Here is a 21,396-nt window from a genome sequence, read left to right as displayed (position 1 = left end):
GGGATTCCCCACAGGAGGAAGCCCGCCTCCTAGGTAAATCAGGCCACTTCTGCTGGACCTTGGGCAGAGAATTGATTTTTTTTTCCCCTGGCAGTTTGCCTTTTGATTCTCTTCTCCTGCCTGGGGTTTCAAGGCACGTAGGTCTCCATGCCCAAGCCTGGATGTCGTCCTGGAATTCCAGGTGACCGTCTTCCCCCACCCCCCACCTCCCAGACCCCCACCTTCCATTGGCCCTCAGCTACCCTGAGGATATCCCCTAAGCCCCAATAAAGACAGCAACCATGACATATTCTCTTTAATATCCACTTATCAACATTTAGTCCCAATAATAATAAAAATAATATCTGTTTTAAAAATCCACAGGGAATTATCAGGGGAGGAGCCTGTCCTGGTCTCTGACCCCTCACATTCGGGAACTCCTGGCCTAGTCCCAGTCTCTCTGGCATCTGGCCCCTCTTAGTGGCTGAAGAGGGGGTATGCACGACCCATCATCACCCAGAGTACAGTAAACACAGTGTCCTGGGGGGCTGCAGCCAGGGTTGGGGAGTCAGGAGATAAATGGGGCTGGGGAGCTAGTGAGGTGGAGAGCTGGAGGTGGGGAGAGCTGTCAGCGAGGCTGGGAATATTTGAGTGGCACGGACATCACGTGAGCCCTGGCAGCCTTCCGGGGGTAGAGGCAGGTCTGGGGGAGGAGCAGCTCAGGGTGGGACAGAGGGGACAGGGGTGCTCAGAGAGCGGCCGTGGGGACAAGCCACCTGGAAACCGGGGCCCTTCAGTGAACTTGGAAGAGTCCAAAGTAGGTGAGGAAGGGGGCAGCCTTGAGTTGGGTCTGGGGGAGGGTGCGGATCCGCAGGGAGGACCCTCGCCGCAGGCGCAAGAGCCCTGACACCTGGCAGAGACGGAGCTGGGGCCCAGGGGAACTGGCCGCAGTGGCCGAGAATTCCTCCAGGCAGCGCAGGGCCAGCGTGTCATCCACCAGCAAGTCCAGCTTCAGGTAGACAGCCTTCCCCTCATCAAAGTGCACCTGGGGAGGCAGGGGAGGGGCAGAGTTCAGGGTCTGCTGGCCCTCGGCTTCATCTCAGGTGTCCTGAGAGGCCCAAGGCTCCTCTCAGCCCAAACCCCACGCTCCCCCTCCCCACCTTTAACTTGCCCCCAACCCCGAAGCCCAACCCTTCTCCTTCAGTTCCGGCTTTACCCGTGGAGCCAGGTGGGGCTTACCTGACAGTACAGGTAGTACAGCCCAGCCCGGGTGACCATAAATTGCCCGGTCTGGCAGTCATAGCGCAGGGGGTTGGAGCTGTTGATTTTGGCCTCCTCCCAGCCACTCACCGTCCCGTCCACACCTGAATGTGGGTGTTCAGAGACAGGGGAAATCCCTCTAGAGAACTTTCTCACACTGGCTGATGAGACACTGAGTTTATAAACCTCTGGGCCCACTTTACCCAGAAGATATCTAGGAGGCCCAGGGGAAGGGAAGAGCCGCGGCCTAAGGAGCTGGGAGTGTGATAGGAAGTTAGGGGAAGAAACCCGACATAGAGGACTAGAATGATAGACAGCAAGTTCTCACCAGCTGCTTCTGGAGAGAGGAGTAGGACTCAAGAAGCATGGGGGCTTTTATAGGTTGTGTCTGCACCATTTGCTCTTTTACTTGGAGAAGGTATGGATGCTTTACTTGAATCATATATTCCTTGGGTTATTAAAATTAAAGATAATCAAAAGGGAAAAAGATTAAAAAAAAAAAAACTAATAAAATGGTACCCAAACCTCCATCCATTAATGAATGGATAAGGAAAATCGTGTTAAGTCCATACAATGGGATAAAAAGAAATGGAGTACTAATGCAGGCTACAATGTGGAGGAAACAAGAAAACGCTATGCTAAGTGAAAGAAGCTAGTCACAAAGGATCACATGTTCTATGAATATCCAGGTGGCACAATGGTAAAGAATGTGCATGCCCGTGAAGGAGACTCAAGAGATGGGGGTTCGATCCCTGGGTCTGGAAGATCCCCTGGAGTTGGAAATGGCAACCCACTCCAGTATTCTTGCCTGGAGAATCTCATGGACAGAGGAGCCTGGAGGGCTGCAGTCCATGGGGTCGCAGGGAGTCAGACATGACTAAGTGCCTGAACACGCATGCACATGAAATTTCCAAATAAACAAATACATAGAGACAAAAAGTAGATTAGCAGTTGCTTAGGGCTGGAGGAGATCAGGGAAATACAGTGTGGTGGGTGAAGCGTACAGGGTTTCTTTTTGAGGTCATGAAAACTCTCTAAAATTACTGTAGTGATGGTCATACAATTCTGTGACTATACTAAAAGCTTAACTGTACATTTTAAAAAGGTGAATCGTATAGTATGTGAATTATATCTCAATAAAGCCATTAACAACAACAAAACTAGAGTAAAGGTAATTGCAAGTTGTAAAGAAGACAAAGAATCAAATGACAAAGCAGGGTCTCAAGTGACTTCCCAGCCCTCCATGAGCCACCCCTGTTTACCTCTCAGATCTAATCTCACACATTCCTCCAAGTCACAAGACTCCAGGCCCTCAGGCCCACTTTCTGTTCCTGCCAGGCACCAAGCTCACTGTTTCCACAGGGTTTTTACTGCTCTTCCCTCCCCCTAGGATTCCTCCCTCCCTTTAGTCAGTCTGGTCGCTCTGAGTGACCTCCCCAGGCCTCCCAGTCTGAAATATTAATAGCTAGTCTCCGTTAAACTCTCCACTCACCGCATCTCTCTCATAGCAGTCCCCAAGGACAGAAATCATCTTTATTTCCTTCTGTGATAGTTTGGGGTCTGCCTCCCCCAAGGAGCAGGGGAACTGGTCTGGTTACTGCACCTCAGGCCCTGCAGCTGGGCCTGCTCTGAGCAGACACCAAGCACATGCTGGTGGGAAGAAAACAGAGGAGGAAGAGGCTGTAGGGGCATCTGTCTCTTGTTTGGGTCCACAGGCTGCTCTCCGGGGCTTCCGGCACCTCATCTCGGTAGCCTGGGAAGCTTCCTTCCCGGCACCCCCATCTTCTGCCTGCCCCGGGGCGCTCTCCTGGTTCCTTTCTCAGGAACATAATGCTCACAGGGCATTTTCATCCCTACCTATGGGTTGCCTTGGCTTTTATTTCACAAGACTCCAATCTGAGTCTCCAGCTCTGCCCGTGCCTGCCCTGCCTGACACTGCTACCTGCCTGCCATTAGAGTAACCTCCCCATGCTCCCCACTGCAAACTCACCTAGACCAAAACTGAGCCTGCCCCCCAACCCCAAATTTGCTTGACTGCATTCCACATTGGGCTCCTGGTTCTACCTCTTATCAAGCACCCAAGCCTCTCTCTCCTTCACCAGCTTTATCCACTGATCACCAGTTGCTAGCAAGCCTGCCACCTAAGTAGCTGTCTCCCTCCCCTGTGTGTGTGGACTCGGCCATTTCTCACTGGGACTCTGTTCAGGCTCCTTCCTCTTTAGGCTCCCTGTTTCCACCGGGAGTAAACTGCCTGCTCCAGTTTACTCGCCACACTACACAGAGGCATAGAGTGATGTTTCTCAAATGCAGACGTGAGACTCTTCTGCTTTGACTTCAGAAGAACCTCCAGACTCCAACTGTGACCTGGCTCCATATGCTTCTCCAGCCTCACCCCATCCTGCTCGTCTGGATCTGTCTCCTCCACCACATCGAGCCGCTTGCTCCCCGTCCTCCAGCCTCATCAGACTCTTGGCAAATTCTGGGCTTTTGTACAAGTGGCCCTGCCCCTCTGTCCGTCTTATACTCACACTTGGGTAAGAGCCCATGCCTCCTTGGGAAAGAGTCCCTGACTCCATTGTAAAGTTGTCTTCCTCTGTACTGGCCATGTGTCTCTTGCTACTTTCATTATTATTCTTGTCATATCACATTGTAATTTACAAATTTATATGCTTGCCTCCTCTCCTAGACAGCAGTTCCTTGCAAATAGGTCTGGATATTACTCAGTGTGGGCACCTAGCTGGGTGCATACAAACAGTAGCATCTCAGCTCATGTGTGCTGAGTCAACGAATGAGTAAATGTCTGGGTAACTGCTGAAATAATGGTGCAGAGAGAAGGGAGGAAGGCTGGCCTGAGGCATGAAGAGTAGGGGGAAGAAGGAGAAAGGGCATTCCTGGCTAGGGAACTAGTTTGAGCTCATTGTGGCTAAGGGCATGGTGTGCCTGAGACCATGGTATCACTAAATTTCGTTCTTTACTGCCCGGCAATCACCCTTTTTTCCCTGCTAGGCTTACTTTTCACTGTCCCTCCTGCCCATCTCCCTCAATCTCCAGAGGACCCCAAAGGCATCAGGTAAGGGCTACCTTTTGTCCTCCCACCCAAACCACAAACCGACTTGTTCTTGTGATCACCACTGACCCTCTTATGGAGATGAGATGACACATCCCATCCCCTTCTTCCTTCTGGAGTCCACCCCCTCCCACCTTCTTGAATGCTGCCTGCAGGTTCCCCCATCCCTGCACTGGGAATCGCCTCTCACGCAATGTCTGGAACACAAGCACAGCTAGCTGGATTCAAATCCTGGCCCCACCTCTTAGCATCATCATGACCTGGACAGGTTCCGGTCATCTCTATCTGTAAAAAAGAGATGGCTGGATTATCTTCCTTTTAGGACTCTTTCAAGGATTAGATGAGATTAAACACTGAATAGGTAGCTATGATTTAGGCAGTATTTCTTAAGGACTGAACTTTTCCTGGACTCACATCCTTCTCTGCCTCCTGGCCCATTTCTCTGGTCCTGTCACAGAGAAACTTCTGGAGAAGGTTGTCACTGTCTCTGATTCCTATTTCCGATTTTCTCTTAACCCATCCACACTGGCTTCCAACGTAACCACACCAGCCACCGCCCTTGTCAAGGTCACCAGTTGGCTTTGAATGTTACTAAATGCAGCAGTCATTTCTCTGTTCTCATCTCATGTGACCACTCAGCTGCATTCAACATAGACAGCCACATCCTCCTTCTTGAAACTATGTCTTCTGAGACTCCAGGACACTGCCCTCCCTGGGTTTCTTCCCCTCTCTCCGGCTGCTTCTCAGTCTCTGCTGGATCCTCCTACTCTGCTCCAAGAGCCTCAGGGCTTTCCTTGTGGGGCCCACTTCCCTCGTGGATGTCTCATCCAGTCCTGTAGCTTTAAATACCATCCATCTGGTTACGACTCCTGACTCTACACACCCTGCCCAGGCCTGAGCCACTCACCAAGTCCAGCTAACTATTTGTGAAACTCACTTGTTTATTATCATTTATCCACTTAGTTATTATTAGCTCTCAAATTCAATTATTAATTTACATGCCCCCCCAACCTATTTCCTTCCTGGTTAACACCCCTTTAATAAAAGACACCATTATTCTCAAAGATGCCCAAGTTAAAAATCTAGAAGTCATTCCTTCCCCCTGCCTTATCCTGCTCTACCAAGTCCTTCTCTTCAATCTACACACTGAATCCATTTACTTCTCTCCATCTCAGCTGCCAGCCCTAGACTAAGACACTCTCGTATCTTGCCTCCTGGCCTGTCACATGGAAGGGAATTCCAGGTGAACGAACAGTATGTCCAAAGTCCAGAAGAAGCACATTGGTGGGGAGGGGGTGTCAGCCAACAAGTGTGGAGAGGGCATAAGAATGTGCCAGGAAGACAGGTTGAGACCAGAGCGTGGAGAGGCTGAAAGCCAAGCAGAAAAGCAATAGAAGAATGGGGGACAGGCTTAAGGAGGCTGAACTTGGCAACACAGGTGGGACACAGTAGGGGTGGGGAAAGTCTAGAATGGGGAAGGAGCTGGAGACTGAGTTTGAGGTTCTGAGGTCATGGTGCCTAGGTAGGGGTGGGGTAGGGATGGAAAAGAATATCAGAGCGGAAATATTTAGAGAAAAATGATCAGAGCACAAAAACTCTTGGAGTATGGAAGGGAAAGAAGAGGGAAAAAAATCAAAGATGCTTCTTGGAGATGAGCGAGGGCTGAAAGAAAAGCCCAGCTGGTGGTTTGCTGGGGGAGAGGGGTGGGAATCTGCCTGGTCTCTGAAAGAGGAAGGGGTCTCCCTGGGGTCCCATGTTTGAGTCATGGAGAAAGTCCAGTTTTGGGAGCCAAGAGAAGCGAGCCCTAAGCATTTTGAACTGGCTTTTGGAGTTTCTGATGTTGAAGGTGGGGATGTGGGTGGGAATCAAGTCTTTGGAGGGGGTCCCTTGTCCAGAAGGCCAGGGCTGTGAGGGTAAGAGAAGAGCTCAGAGGCGGGGCGGGGCCTCACCTGCCTGTGCTCCGTCTTGTCCTGGTCGTGGGTGAACTGTAAGACACAGGTAAGGGGTGGTGAGCCCTGCCCTGCACCCAGCCACCCCTTCTCCCTGGGCATGGCTCCCCATCACCCACCTTCATAGTGGGCTGCAACTGCTCTGCGCGCCCGTGGTTTCTGGCCTTTAGATGCTGAGGATCAAGGAAAGACAGATGGGCCAAGCAGTCCCCATGTCTGGGGGTGGGTGGCCAGGAGCTACTCTCTCAGCCCCATTCCCCCCGGTACCCTGGCATCCTTATTTTTGTTCAGTCTCCTGGTCTCAGAACCACAGGCCTTATCTTCCTCCACAGGTATAGCCACTGATAATTTATCATCCGAAGTGGGATGCTTCTGAGCACAAAGGGGATTATTAATCATCACATTGAGCCCACAGGTGTAAGCCTGCAAGCCTGGATACATGGTCACAGGGTCACCCCAGTCATAAGTCTTTGCTTTTGGGGGTTCGGGCCTCTGATTCCCCTACCTCTTCTTCATCAGGACCTCAGGAGCTCTCCTAACTCCTGGCCACCCGCCTTCATATTCAGGGTGGGGTCTGAGTGAGAAGCAGGTCTATGCAATGGAAGGAGCTTCCGAGGGAGGGTCAGAATTCTAGGTTTGAGTCTCTGTGACTCCGAACCCCCCTTTCACTCTGTGCGTCAGTTTCTCTACCCATAAGCAAGGATAATGGGTTTTGCTCTGCCTGCTTCACAGGGCTTTTATGATGAACAAAACCGATAGTGAGTCCAGAAGCCTCCATGATATTATGATTACTCGATGGACGTGAGTCTGAGTGAACTACGGGAGTTCGTGATCGACAGGGAGGCCTGGCGTGCTGCTATTCACGGGGTCGCAGAGTCGGACACAACTGAGCTGAGCGACTGAACTGAACTGAACCGATGGTTGGGATAAAGGGCTGCTCACCATTTCTGCGAGGCCGAACCAGTTTCAGGAAAGGAACAGCATCCTGGCTTTCCTCGGGCTGGGGGTTCAGGTCCTAAGAGCGTTAAGGACACAGCTAAACCAGGATCTCACCAGGGACTCCAGGAGACACAAACTAAGACCGACCGGGGGCCGTCACAAGAGGCCCAGTCGCAAGAGGACCGAGTCCCTCAGCCAAGAGCAGCCGAGGCCACCGGGAGGCAAGTTCTTGGGGTCAGGGATCAGCCCTCACCCCTCTCCCCCAAGACCAGCCACATCCCCCTAGTCCGCTCCCCTCAACCAGCAATTGGTACATCACACACACGCCCACACCCAGTCAGTGTGCAAAATGAGTACACACCCTGCACACACAGCCAGCATCCCTCTTCCATAGCAGGCTCCTGCATCTCACACTCCCACGCCCCCCATGGCCAGTAAACACTTGGTACTTGGTTGACACCAAGGGGGCACAAACCCCTTACACACAGTTGTCACTCTCATGAACCCAGGCATTAGAGGGCTGATGCACACACACCCCACACACATGGCTGGCACAAGCGGGGCACACACTTCCCATGCCCAGCAACCAGGTAGCCAGCACCCACCCCCCACTCACCAGCGGGTCCGGGTCTTCCTCTGCCACCAGGTCCCTCTGGGAAGGCTCCTGCTGGGAAGGAGGCAGCTACCTTGTCCTTCTCCACCTGACATCTCACCCTCCACCCACCTTCCTGGCCCCTTTCCCCGCCTGCCCACCGGCCCCATCAGATGTTCGGCACAGTCCCAGGGAGGGGTGTGCAGCCGGGCCTCACCTGGGCAAACAGCGATGCCCGGCTCCCCAGGCTGACCACGGCCAGCAGGAGGCCGAGGCAGGCCAGCACCAGGCCCAGGCCCAGCACGAGCGGGGCCAGCAGGGCGGTGCCCGGCTCCCCCCGGCGCTCCCTCCGCCTCTGGATCCGACGGGTGGCCATGGGGCGGGGGCTGTGCCTGCCTCACCGGCCCCCCATCCCTGGACCCAAGGGATCGGGGGAGGGGGAGCCGGCGGGCGGATCTGGCCGGGGAGAGGGAGGGGCCAGGGAAACGGGGCGGGAGCAGGGTTGGCGGGGGTGGGGTGGGGGATGAGGACAGGAAACCGGACACTGTTGGTGATTAAACTGCGAGCTGGGCCGAGCGCAGCGCACGGACCCGGGCGCGCGCCGCTCGGCTTGAAGAGGGCAGAGCGGGTCCCGGCCGGAGGCACGCACCTCCCGAGCGCGGAAAAGCGTGGCGATGTGTGTGTGAGTGCGCAGCGGGCGAGCTGGGGTGTGCGGCTGAGCTCTCTCCACGCGGGCGGCCGGCCGGAGGGAGAGAGGGGAGCGAGGGTTGAAACAGCAGAAACTCCACGGCAGCCTGGGTGCCGGTGGCGGGGCGGGAACACCGCCGCAAGTGCGGCGGGTCTAGTCCTCTCCGAGCGAGATTGCTAAATTAGGCCTGCAGGCCAAGGTGACAAGGCTACATGTGGCTGGTCTTATTATTCCCTCAGTCAACACAGAAGCCAAGGCACATTCGGATTTTAGCAGCTGCACCTAAAGACATCCTCCTCCTGCAAGTAACGAAAAGAGCTGAGGTCTGGCATTAGTGCAGGCTGGGTTTCCACTTCTTGTAGCAAATCCATTGGTAGTTGATTTAAACCCCAGCATCCTGCACCTGAGGAGAGCAAGCTTCCAGAACTGTGCGCCGGGAACTGTGTGCCCCCACCCCCACCCCAAGTGTGTTCCCCAAATGGACCTCTCTGGAAACTCACGAGCCACTTATGCAAATAATAGGGGTTACCTGAGCTCAGCGAGGAGCTACAAGGAGGTCACAGAGGTCGCTTTAAATCGACCCCAGATGGAGTCCCTTGTGCGGAGCCACCTGTAGCAAGACCAAAACACCACACCCGAGCTAATGGAAGTTTCAGTCTCTCTTAGCAGCAGCAATTTAAACCAATTAGTCTGGAATTTCCCTGATCCACCCTAGTGAGGAGGTAGTCGGCTGGATAAGACCCCTGCCCTTCCTCACCCCAAAGGGAAGGTGACCAGGTGACCTTGCCTGAATCAATTCTTTCTTTTGCTGATACACACCTTGTCTCTATAGAAGATCCCTTTGTTTCGTTGGAAGGCCTGTCTGCTTGTTAAATGGGATGTTTTCTGATCCCTGATTCCTGAAGGTTGAATAAAGACAATTAGATCTTCAAATTTACTTGCAATTTCTTTTTTGTTTTTTTCACACCCTGCCGTACAGTCTGCAGGATCTTAGCTCCCTGACCTGGGATGGAACCCATGCCCCTTCCATTGGGAGTGTGGAGTCTTAACCACTGGAACTCCAGTTTGTTAAGTCTTAACCCTGGACCACCCAAAGCCAAGTTTATTACTTATCCCTTGACAGTCTGACAACACTTCACAGGGAGATAAGTAAGGCCACAACATTTCCTAAGACTTTGAAATCTGGTGTAAAGCAGGTCTTTGCATGCTAGGTAGAAACAGGGGTTGGTTAGGGTTGTGATATAATAATTTAGAATGAACACCATAAAAATGAGGATTTCCAGGTGAGGGGTTCAAATAGTCTAGGATGCAACCTGTCAGTGTTGTAGCCTCGCCTTCAGGGAAACAAACTCTCTCAGAAGGACAATGCAGATAGTGGAATGCCGTTTATTACACCGGCGGGCCCAAGGCCGTCTCCTCTTAGCTGAGGACCCCAACAAGTTTTTTGTGAAAACCTTATATACCCTAAGTGTACTTGCTCAAACCCACCTCCCCAAATTCCTTGAAACTAGTCAGGACAAGGTAAATGAGAGGATCAAAGTTAACCCATTTATCTGTCACAAGACCAGGTAAACAGTGAATATTTATCAATAGGCCTGGGGTCGTATCCTGATAAACATAATGGAATTTACCACTTTGTTCTGTTACAGAGATAATTAGCATATTCTTTTAGGCAAGGGAGAATCCAAGTGCAAGTCCTGAGGCACATTTATCCAGGGGTCTGGTTTTCCATGGGTATGCCACTTCTATAGACACCGGGCACAAAGTTCAGAGTCCACTGGGAGGGTGACCATGCCTGTCGCCTAATGTTGGCAGCCTGGCCTAAGATGGAGTCCAGCTCTGTCTGTTTCCTCCTTCATTCCCTCCTCTTGATGCTCTTAACTCATATTATGAGCATTATTCATCGGGATACGTTGAATACATTGTAAAATTCAGGGTCCACAAAGCAGAACTATCAAGGCAACTATAACAATGGTAAATATAGTTTTCCACCAATCGCCCTTCACCCAAGATAGGACCAAAGTCCAGAAAGGAATGTTTTCATTTGACATTGCTTTTACCTGGTTTTTCATGACATCTAAAGTAGTTGATACATTGCCAGATAAGTCAGGAATGCATACACAACATTCAACCTTAATTATAGCACAGGTCCCTCCTTGAGCAGCTGTATGTCCAAAGCCATTCTATTTAGAATTACTGTTTTTCTCATTTGGATTTGCTCTTCATTAAGGCTTGGATGGCTTTTGTTCTATCTAGGAGGGCCTGTTTTGTGAAATTAGTCAAGGCCTCTACTTTAATCATATCTGTTTGTCCCTATAGAGGGTATGAATAAGGCAGCAATATACTTATACCATTGAAACACAGATCTTGTCCACCTAGCATGTAAATAAGGTAGATTTACCAGGACTTATTGTAGGTTAGGCTTTTGTTACACTGGCATGTATATCAAATGTAACCCTATGACCTGAGTCTATTGACTAGGTCTAGCTTACACCCAGAGAGCAGGGAGAGATTATGATTGTGTCCCAGAAAAGAGTGGAGTGGTTTAAAATCTCTTTGGCGGAGCAGTGACAGCCACCAGGGAAGTCCATCCATCACAGACAGAGGCAGAGCCCCACATACCCAACGGAGGTATTGTGTGAGTTGGCGTAGGAATGTGCACGTCGATGAGACCAAGCAGCAGGAGTTAATTATGCAGCTTCATCCTCAAGGGGCTCATCTGGGATCTTCTTTCCCTTCCTCTTAAGGATGGTCTTAGTCTCTCGAGAGTCAGCGGGGTCCCTCTGTGCCGTCTACTCAGCGTTTTCTGGGTCTGCGTGGTATGTTAACTTTACCCTCCTATGATGGATCCAAGGGGAAATACCTGCAACTTTAACTGCAGTAGGGGTAGTTAGAATAAGGGCCCTTCCACCGAGGGGCTAGTAAATCAAGTTTCCAATCTTTGACCCATACTTGGTCACCAAGCATAAACTCATGAATCTCTTCCCCAAGGGGGAACGGCACCCTTTCTTGTACAAACTTAGTTATCCAATTTATTACCTTACCCAGTTCCATCTGCTGTGAAATCCTATCCCCCCTTACCTGAGGCAAATTTGTTGACACCTGTTTTATTATGGGAGGTGGCCTCACACACACAATTTCGTATGGAGAATAGCCCTGGGACTGTGGGGTCATCCTGAGTCTGAGCAGAGCCGTCCGAAGCAAGTCCACCCAGGAGCAGTCAGTCTCTGTGATCCACTTGGAGAGTCTCTTTAAGTGTCCGGTTGGTTCATTCCACCATCTCAGAACTCTGGGCCTATATGCAGCGTGCAGTTTCCATTTGATGATTAAAGTTTTGCTTACTGTACTAAATCAGCTACAAAAGCCAGGCCGTTGTCTGAACCAATGCTGGTAGGAAGCCCAAATCTGGAAACCATTTCTCTAAGCAGGCACCGAGCTACTTCTGATGCTCTTCCAGTGCAGGTAGGAAAGCTTCTACTCATCCTGAAAACGTGCATACCATAACCAGCAGGTAACAGTAGTGTCGGTGAGGTTTCATTTCAGTGAAGTCCACTCCCAGGTGTTCAAAGGGCAGCATGCCTTTCAGCTGAATACCCAGAGGTTTTTGTCTGAATACCCGAGAGGCAGCATTAACCTGTGAGCAGGCAGCATGGCCTAGGTGGGTCGCTTGGTGTGTTTGGCTTACCAGAGTGTGTGCCAGCTCCTCTGGTACCAATAATTTGCCACTTGGCAATTCCCACTATCCCTTTTCAGTCTTGATGGCCCCTTCTGCTTTGGCTAACCTGACAGCCATTGTCCTTGTTTTATCAGGCTAGTGCCATCAGTACACAGGACCCAACTAGGGTCTGAAGCTTGTGTCCTTCTTTAAAACAAACCCCAGATACCTTACCTCCTCCTTGCAGATCTGTGCCTTCTTCTTCGACCCCCGGTTACCTGCTTCCATCAGCAGCTAGAGCAGTGCTTTTGTCCCTTCCCAACGATTTTCCTTGGTCTCTGCAGCCAGCAATAGGTCATCCATGTATTGTATGAGCCAAGATCCATACTCTTCCAGATGGAATGAGTCCAGGTCAGAAGGCAAGGCTTCCCCAATGACTGGGCAGTTCTTAAACCCTTGTCAGGGAGTCCAGATGAGCTGTTGTTTCGTGCCCCCAACTGGATCTTCCCATTCAAAGGCAAAGATGGGCTGTGACGCTGGGGCGAGGAGTATGCAGAAGGCACCCTTGAGATCTAGGCAAGTATAAACTTTAGTCCTTGGCGGGAGGAGGCTAAGTAAGGTATAGGGGTTTGGAACAGTGGGGTGTAAAGCCACAGTAGCCTGGTTGACTAGCCTGAGATCTTGTACAGGCCTATAGTCCTGTCCTTCTTCCTTTCTGACTGGCAGGATCGGTGTATTCCAAGCCGACTGGCACGCTACTACAGTGCCCGCTTGTTTCAGTCTATTGATGTGGGGCAGTATGCCGGCCCAAGCCTCTATCGGTAGCGGGTACTGGCACTTTCTAACTGAGATGGTGCCTGGTTTGAGTTCTGTTATCACTGGGGCTTGATGTTTAGCCAGCCTGGGGTGAGGAGGGGGTTATCTTCCGCCCAGACCTCAGGGAGTAATTGAGTTAGCTAGCTCTCATGTTCTTCCTGCCCACCCGGACCAGGCTCATGCAACCTCCACTCATCTTGGGGGGTCTTGAGAGAGAGAACAAATAAGTCATAGTGCCCATCCGGCAGGTAGGCGTCTCCTCAGGGGAGAAAGTCACTTGTGCTCCTAGTTTGGAGAGCAAGTCTCTTCCTATTGGGCACTCAGGACTGTAGAGGAATTCATGAATCACTTGGTGCCCCGCCATCTGACATTTTCTGGGCTGGCAAAATGATTTAATCATCTCTTCTCCGGATACCCCAGTTACAGCGATAGTCTTTTTGGACAGTGGTGCCACAGGTTTTGTTACTACCGACAGTTCTGTTCCTATATCCACCATGAAGTCACTGTTTTGGTCCCCCACTTTTAAGGTTACCATGGGCTCTGGGGACCTGATATCTCTGAGCCCCGGCAGCCCTATTTAATTTCCAAGCCAGCAAGCCCCACAACTGCAGGAGCTTCCTCTTCCTTTCTTGCCTTAGGGCATTTATTCTTCCAGTGGCCGAAACCTCGGCACTAGGCACACTGCTTTGGCTGTAATGGGCCGGGGACTCCCTTGGGACTGGTTGAAGGACTGTCCTGTCCCTGGGGCAGAGGAGGTTTTCCAGAGGGCCCGAGATAGACTTTCCCAGAGCAGCAGCTAGCATTGCAAATCTCTCTTGTCAGTTCCCTCCGGCTCTCTGGCAGAGCGCAGCCTCTACTTAATTTCAAACATCTCCCTCCCCTTCCTGTCATACTCACCTGGAAAAGCGGGTATAGCTTGGGCTGGAGCTGGATCCTGGAAGTGTTGGCCAGAGGCTTCTGCCACAGGATCGGAGCCCACCAAGGTGGCGTCTCTATGACCTGTGGGAGAGCTGGCGGAAGGGCAGCAGCTGCTGCAGGAACTTCACCTGGCCCTGGATGGAGCATTGAGGCGGCCTCCGGTCCTGGTGGAGCACTGGGCCAGTGGGCGCGTCTTCATCCAGTTTGGGGGAGGGGCAAGTCATCCTTGTCCAAATCCTGTCAGATCTCAGAGGGAGAAGGAGAAAGGGCGTGCCTTCACCTGCTGGTCAGCAAGGCCGAACCAGAACACCATGTGGTCCAAGACTGTTTCTCCCTTAAAATCCGTTCTGCCTTGGTGAGCTTGATCAGGTGCGGATGAAAACATAGATGGGTTAAATATCCTATGTCCCAGGCTGTCTCCGGAAAGCCAATTCATACTCACTTATGTATCCCCCTCCTTCTAGCCTGACAATTCCAAGGGGGTCAAGCATTTCACAGCAGATGGGACACCTCCTGGGGGAGGGCAGAATATGAGCATACAACGACCAATTTCCTATCCTAAAAATCCCCTGGCTATGGCTGGTAATAATTTTCCCTGAGATGGTGTGGACACACCTCCTTAATGACCTTGGCAAATTCCCTTCCTAAGCTCCTTGACCTGTGTACCAAGCAATCACCCCCTGGCTACTCCAGGCTCCTGTGGGTCCCCGTTCCTTCTGGTCCCTCCCAGGGGGGTGGGGTGATCAGGCCCCCTCTTCCAACCTGCCGGGTGGGTTCCTCCTCACCTGAGCGCTCCGTTTCCCTGCTGCCGTCCACTACCTGCTAATGTGAAAGCTCCAGGCATTGAGAGGCAGAATCCTTCCAGAAGGGCGAGGCATCTTCCCCCTCTAGAAGATTCAAGCTGCAAGGCCTCAGAATAGTCCCAAATGGAACTTGTCTCCTCAAAGTGAGGAGTTTCCTGGCCAATGCACCAAATGTTGTAGCCATGCGTTCTGGGAAACAAATTCACTCAGAAGGACAGTGCAGATAGTGGAGTGCAGTTTATTACACCAGAGGGCCCAAGGCAGAGTCTCCTCTTAGCCAAGGACCCCGACCAGTTTTTGTGAAAACCTTATATACCCTAAGTGTACTTGCTCAAACCCACCTCCCCAAATTCCTTGAAACTAGTCTGGACAAGGTAAAAGAGAGATAGGATCAAAGTTAACCCATGAGTCATGTGTCATAAGACTTGATAAACAGTGGATGTTTATCAGTAGGCCTGGGGTCATATCCCGGTAAACATAATGGAATTTACCACTTTGTTCTGTTACAGAGATAATTAGCATACTCCTTTAGGCAATGGAGAGTCCAAGTACCAGTCCTGAGGCTCTTTTATCCGGGAGTCTGGTTTTCTATGGGTATGCCATTTCTATAGACACCCTGCACAAAGTTCAGAGTCCTTTGGGAGGATGCCCATGCGTGTAGCCTAGTGTTTGCAGCCTGGCGTAAGATGGAGTCCAGCTCTGTCTGTTTCCTTCTTCATCAGTTGATGCCCTCTACTGAAGAGCTAATGGGTCTTACTGGAAGTTCCTGGAACAAGCAGTAAAGTTAATTTGGAACATTCATCTTCCTGGGCAAAAGTCTCTTGGAAAAATAAACTGACAATTGACCATCAACTCTCCCTATCCCTATTGAGCCTTTCAGTTTATATATCCTATCTTGATTCACAAAGAATTTCTAGGCCCAATTTCCACCAGAGAGAAATGTAGAGAAGAAATAATATAATTGAGGATACCTCAGTGCAGTCGCTCAGTTGTCTCCGACTCTTTGCGACCCCCATGGACTGTAGCATGCCAGGCTTTCCTGTCCATCAGCATCTCCCGGAGCTTGCTCAAACTCAGGTCCATCGAGTTGGTGATGCCATCACTGAGGATACGTATTCTAGGTGGTTCTTTATCACATATTACCAATGGTCACCATGCATATAAGGAGAATCTGCATGCAAAGAAAGACCAAAATAAGCAAAAAAAAAAAAAGTAACACAAGAAAACAGAGATAATCCAGAGTACAAAGAGAAAGATCTATCTATACTTAGAGATTCAAGAAGACAAAACATCCATAAAACAAGAACAGGATGCTATATGAAAGAGAAACAGAGAACGAGAATTATTTTGCAGGGACTAAAAATGTGATTGCAAAAGTAAAATGTTCAGTAGGAGGATTAAAACATAGAGTTGTGGGGGGAAAATATTTCTAAAAATAATAGAGCAAGGTGGTCCAGTGGTCCACAGGGGACACAGGTTCTCCCTGGTCTGGGAAGATTCCACATGCTGGGACACCACTGAGCCCATGTGCTGCAATTACTGAAGCCTACAAGCCCTAGAGCGTACGAGCCACAACAAGAGAAGCTGCCACAAGGAGAAGCCCGAACACCGCAACGAGAGCAGCCCCTGCTCACTGCAACTGGAGAAAGCCTGCACTCAGCAGTGAAATCCCAGGACAGCCGAAAATAAATAAAAAAACTTGAAAAAATATAGAGAGCAAAAGAGTGACAAATGGAAATCAGAGAAATGTCAGCAAACCCAGAGGACAAATCCAGAAGGATCACACGGCTATTAGGAACCCCAGAAAATAATAATGAATAAATTGAAGGGAAGGAAAACATCTTAGAAAAGAATAAGAGATAACTTCAAGACTAAAACTAATGTATCCCTTCTGAAAGGGTTTATTGTGTGCTCAAGATAATGAATGAAAAATCATCTGTATCTAGATACTTCCTCATGAAATTTCAGAATATCAAGAATAAAGGGAAGATGATAGACATTTCTAAAGAGAAAAACTATTCATCTCTGAAGGAACAAGAATCAAAATGGCTACAAACTTTGCATCAATAACACTGAATCCTAGAAGATTAAGTGGAGAGATGCCTGCACAATTTTGAGAGAAATTAATTTCTATCTAGAATTCTATATCCAGTCAAACAGATAAAGGCTGTTTTGACATGCAGAGTTGGCTTCTACACTCCTAGAAAGTTGAGGGTGTATACCAGGAAATGTGGTAGTGAACCAGAAAGAAGACAAAATAAGACACAGGAAACAGTGGATCTCAGCCCAAAGATCAGTGAATGAAGATGCCAGGATGATGACTGTGGAGCAAACTTAAGGAGTAATGGGTTCTAATTGAAGGAAGAGGCAAATGGAGCTCAAACTGAATAAATGGTATGAACAATCACTTGGGGAAAAAGAAAAAAAAGATATGGCATATGTAAGGAGTAAGAGAAGGAAGAAAAGTCATCAGAATTTCTAGGAAAAGTCCAAATCTGAAAAAGAAATTCTTGATGTAAATGATAGGCAAGATATAATATGACATGATGGTGTTTAACTGATCTAGTATTAATTTAATTTAATTGACTGTATGCTTGAAACATTCTCCTGGGTTGTAGAATTGAAGGCAAGTTATGGAAAATATAATTCTGCCCATTGTTTGGCCTAAGTGTGACCAGTATTCACAAGTACTCTTCATTAGACCTCAACCTTTAGAATCAAAGTAGAAAAATCTGGAAGACTTTGTTTTGGTGGCTAGAATGATTGTAAATATTCAAAATCTTGACTATGTAAATGAAAAGCTGAGAAAAAGTTTACATGTGGAAGTGTGGAGAGAAAAGGAGTTATAAACTGGCCTCTCACTAGAGACACCGAGGTAAATAGATGGAACCAAAATATAATAATTTATTTGAAAGCAAAAATAGGGAAATCCCTAGTGGTCCAGTGCCAGGAGCCAGCACGGGAGATCCCACCCATGACAAGGTCATGCAGGACTCGAGGGACTCTCTGGGCCATCCCACCCATGAGAAGGTCATGCGGAGGAGACCTGATAAGCAAGGGTTGAGGACTCGATGGATCCCCTGGACCTGCTCGAGCATCTACCCCAAAACCAGAGTCTATCTGTCTTACTATTTTATGTCTTTCACCAACTCTTCCGACATTAACAGGGTGCTATCCCCAACCACCTTTCTCTGGAAAAAATCAACTTAGGGCTCTAGTTGATAAATCTCCTGGGCATGAAAGGAGTGTTTCAAACCCCCTGTTAGCATTCTAGCTTACTGGGCAGGTTTATCCAGACTCTTGCAACATTGTTGAGCCAATGCTTGCTGCCAAGTTCTCACATCCCTTATCCATTGTGTTCCTGAGAGTGCATATAGTCAGAACGTAGAAAAAACAAGCAGTATCTTTAGCATTAGCAACATTAGACTTTGAGTTAATAAGTTCTTTCTTTGCTGTAACCCACTGAATCTTTCCTCCATAAAAATGTAACCCTTTAAGGGTGACGCAGGCTAAGGAATTTAAGAAAACATTTCAAGGGAAAGTAAGTGTTTTAGCCGACCAACCTTTATCAAAAAGGGGTCATAAAATGTTAACAGGCCTCTGGGGCAGAAGATAATATACAAAAAATGAGACTTGCAGGAAGGAACCTGGTATTGATAAAAGTTAATACTGATGGAATGTTGAGTTGACTCTGCATTTTTCACTATGCTCAATGTACAACTTAGGGTATAAAAGCCCTCTCTGAAAATAAAGTGACGGGCCTCACTCACCGAAGAAGCTTGGTCTCCCCATGTCTTTCTTATTTTCTTTCTCTCTCTTACTCTCTTTTTTCAGGCTGATCCCTTGGAGCACAGAGGCTCTCTGCATTCACTTATTTGCCTGGGCTTCTAAGACCTGAACAGGAAGGCGCTCTGCGTCTTCACTCCCTTGGGAGACCAGGAGGGCGCCTGCGGCCTATGTGAACAAAGCACGTCCCTTGTCTTGGGGCTTTATTAGCTTTCTGTGTAAACCAAGGAATATCAGCTTCTATTCTTTCCGCTATCATTCATTCATTTCATTCATTCATTCACCAACTTCGTCCATCCTGAGGGTATCCCAGGACTCTGCTGAGGCTGGACCCCAGTAGTCCAGTAGTTAGGGGGCTTCTTCCCTCATGGCTCAGATGGTAAAGAATCTGCCTGCAACACAGGAAGTGAAGATGAAGGTGAAGGTGAATGTCTCTCAGTCATGTCTGAGACTCTTTCTGACCTCATGGGCTTAGTCCATGGCCATAATACTGGAGTGGGTAGCCTTTCCCTTCTCCACGTGATCTTCCCAACCCAGGGATCGAACCCATTACAGGTGGATTCTTTACCAGCTAAGCCCAAGAATACTGGAGTGGGTAGCCTATCCCTTCACCAGCGGATCTTCCTGACCCAGGAATCAAACCAGGGTCTCCTGCATCGCAGGCAGATTCTTTACCAACTGAGCTGTGAGGGAAGCCCAAGACAGGAGACCTGGGTTCAATCCCCGGATCAGGAAGATCCCCTGGAGAGGGGAATGGCTACCTACTCCAGTCTTCTTACCTGGAGAATTCCATGGACAGAGGAACCTGGCAGGCTGCTGTCCATGGGGTCACAAAGAGTCAGGGTCTAACATTTTCAATTTCCAGTGGTTAGGACCCTGTGTTTTTTTAGCAAGGGCCAGGGGTTCAATCCCTGGTCAGGGAATTAAGACCCCACAAGCCGTGAGGCCTGGCCAAAAAAAAAAATAATAATAATAATAAAAACAAAATAATAATATAGATAGTCATCATTGGGAAGAAGAGAGGAAAAAGGAATATAAATCAACTAAATGCCTCATGTTTTATATTAGAACATCAACAGTCACTGAAATCAGAATATAAAGAAATAAAGTATGGGCATTTGAGCTAGGATTTTTGGAAATAACTTCCAGAAGAAACAAAAATAGAAACTGTTAAAAAGGGTTGCCTCTAGGTCGAGGGAGTGGGGTGGGCTGGAACAGGACGGGCAGGGGTGACGCACTGTTGTTTCCCATGGTAATGGCCTCTGTTCTGCTTGATTCCTTATCAAGTGAACGCAGCATTTTAATTTGGAAAAAGAGAAAAATTGCAAATCTGGAAGCCTTGCTGAGGAGAGAAAGTCATTTCCCACCTGGGCCAGGTCTGTGATCACACCCGCTAGTGGAACAAAACAGGTTTGGACCCTTGGAGACAGCAGATCACCCTCAGAGCCTTTAACTTGAGCTTGAAAAATTAACTCAATGCACTTAACCTTTTTGTTCTTGGTTTGCGGCCAAAATGAAAATTAACTTGCATTTTTTTGGACACTGATCGGAAGTGACTTGGGAAATGTGTAGGAAAAATACTGAGAGGAAATCTGCCAGTGTGATTTTTTTTCCTCTGCCTTTTTACGCTTTTCTTCTCAAATTTTCTACCATTATGATGAGGGGAAATGAGATTTTCTTTTTTTTTAAAAGAGGCCCAGTTTTATTAATAGGAGAAGGCAATGGCACCCCAGTCCAGTACTCTTGCCTGGAAAATCCCATGGACAGAGGAGCCTGGTGTGCTGCAGTCCATGGGGTGGCTGAGAGTTGGACACGACTCAGTGACTTCACTTTCAATTTTCACTTTCATGCATTGGAGAAGGAAACGGCAACCCACTCCAGTGTTCTTGCCTGGAGAATCCCAGGGATGGGGGAGCCTGGTGGGCTGCCGTCTATGGGGTCGCACAGAGTCGGACACGACTGAAGTGACTTAGCAGCAGCAGCAGCAGCAGCAGTTTTATTAATACCACTTCAGTGCAAAGAAGGAATTTCACATGGTCTGTAAGGCTGGAGGCTGTCTGCTTTGCTGGCCACCGTATTTTCAGCACCAGCAAAAGCTTGTTGAATGAATAAATACAATCTAACCTCCCAGGCTGGCAGTGACCAGTGAATATTTATTGGTGGGAGCAGCCTGGGAATGGAGAATAACGATCCTGACTGAGAAGGTTCCTAGGAGGGGGAACTTTTGATGCTATACCTGGAACAATCCCAGGCAACAGGAATGAATTGATACCAAGCCTAAGAGAGGACTAGCTATTCATAACCACCCTCCCAAGCCACCACCCCACACACTTCTGGTCAAAATTTGTATGCTCAAAACCTAATCAATTAAGAAAACAACTAAAATCCTCCACTCCTATTCCCCATCCTCAGCCTTCCCCAGACATTCAAAACCATCCCTTTGCTGATGACTCCTGGCCCTCCCTCCTATGCCTCCCCCCACCCACCAGCCAGCTGAACCAATGTTCCACCAAAGACCACTCCTCCTTTTTAAAAAAAAATTATTTATTTTTAATTGGAGGATAATTGCCTTACAATGTTATGTTGGTTTATGCCATACATCAACATGAATCAGCCATAGGTATACACATGTCCCACCCCTCTGGGTTGTCAGAGAGCACCCGGATTCTAGCCTCCTGTGTCATAGAGCAAATTCCCATTGGTTGCCTATTTTACATATGGTCACATATGTATATTTCTATGCTACTTTCTCAATTCATCCCACTTTCTCCTTCCCTTACTTTGTGCACAAGTCTGTTTCTATATCTTCCTCTCCATTACTGGCCTGCAACTAGTTCATCAGTAGCATCTTCCTAGATTCCACATATATGCATTAATATGCAGTAGTTGTTTTTCTCTTTGTGACTTACTTCACTTTACATAATAGCCTCTAGGTTCATCCACC

At 48.9% G+C, this 21,396-nt stretch overlaps 1 protein-coding gene and 1 long non-coding RNA gene across 4 annotated transcripts in view; one reads left to right on the top strand and one right to left on the bottom strand.

Moving 5' to 3' along the window:
• Positions 1–21,396, top strand: part of LOC114116879 (uncharacterized) — a 47,474-nt gene that overhangs the window by 567 nt on the left and 25,511 nt on the right. Inside the window, exon 2 of the long non-coding RNA XR_003590709.3 lies at positions 6,988–21,396. This exon is cut by the window's right edge and continues 19,788 nt beyond it. This is a non-coding gene — a long non-coding RNA (uncharacterized LOC114116879). The remainder of the gene's footprint in view (positions 1–6,987) is intronic.
• On the bottom strand, positions 283–8,216 carry TNFSF12 (TNF superfamily member 12). Of its 3 annotated transcripts, none has more exons than XM_012185664.4 (7): positions 8,004–8,216; positions 7,811–7,861; positions 7,198–7,270; positions 6,375–6,428; positions 6,256–6,291; positions 1,219–1,343; positions 283–1,024 (listed from the first exon to the last, which is right to left on the bottom strand). In XM_012185664.4, exons 1-7 carry the CDS (start codon positions 8,160–8,162, stop codon positions 773–775), a joined length of 750 nt encoding a protein of 249 aa, XP_012041054.2. In that variant the 5' UTR covers positions 8,163–8,216; the 3' UTR covers positions 283–772. The 3 variants fall into 3 exon arrangements, with proteins under 3 accessions (XP_012041054.2, XP_004012708.2, XP_012041055.2); XM_004012659.4 differs by having other exon boundaries at positions 7,811–7,858; XM_012185665.4 differs by lacking the exon at positions 6,375–6,428.

Source organism: Ovis aries, chromosome 11, assembly GCF_016772045.2.
Source record: "Ovis aries strain OAR_USU_Benz2616 breed Rambouillet chromosome 11, ARS-UI_Ramb_v3.0, whole genome shotgun sequence".
Taxonomy (NCBI): domain Eukaryota; kingdom Metazoa; phylum Chordata; class Mammalia; order Artiodactyla; family Bovidae; genus Ovis; species Ovis aries.
Note: the sequence above shows the minus strand (reverse complement) of the source record. Positions and strands in the feature narration are given on the sequence as shown.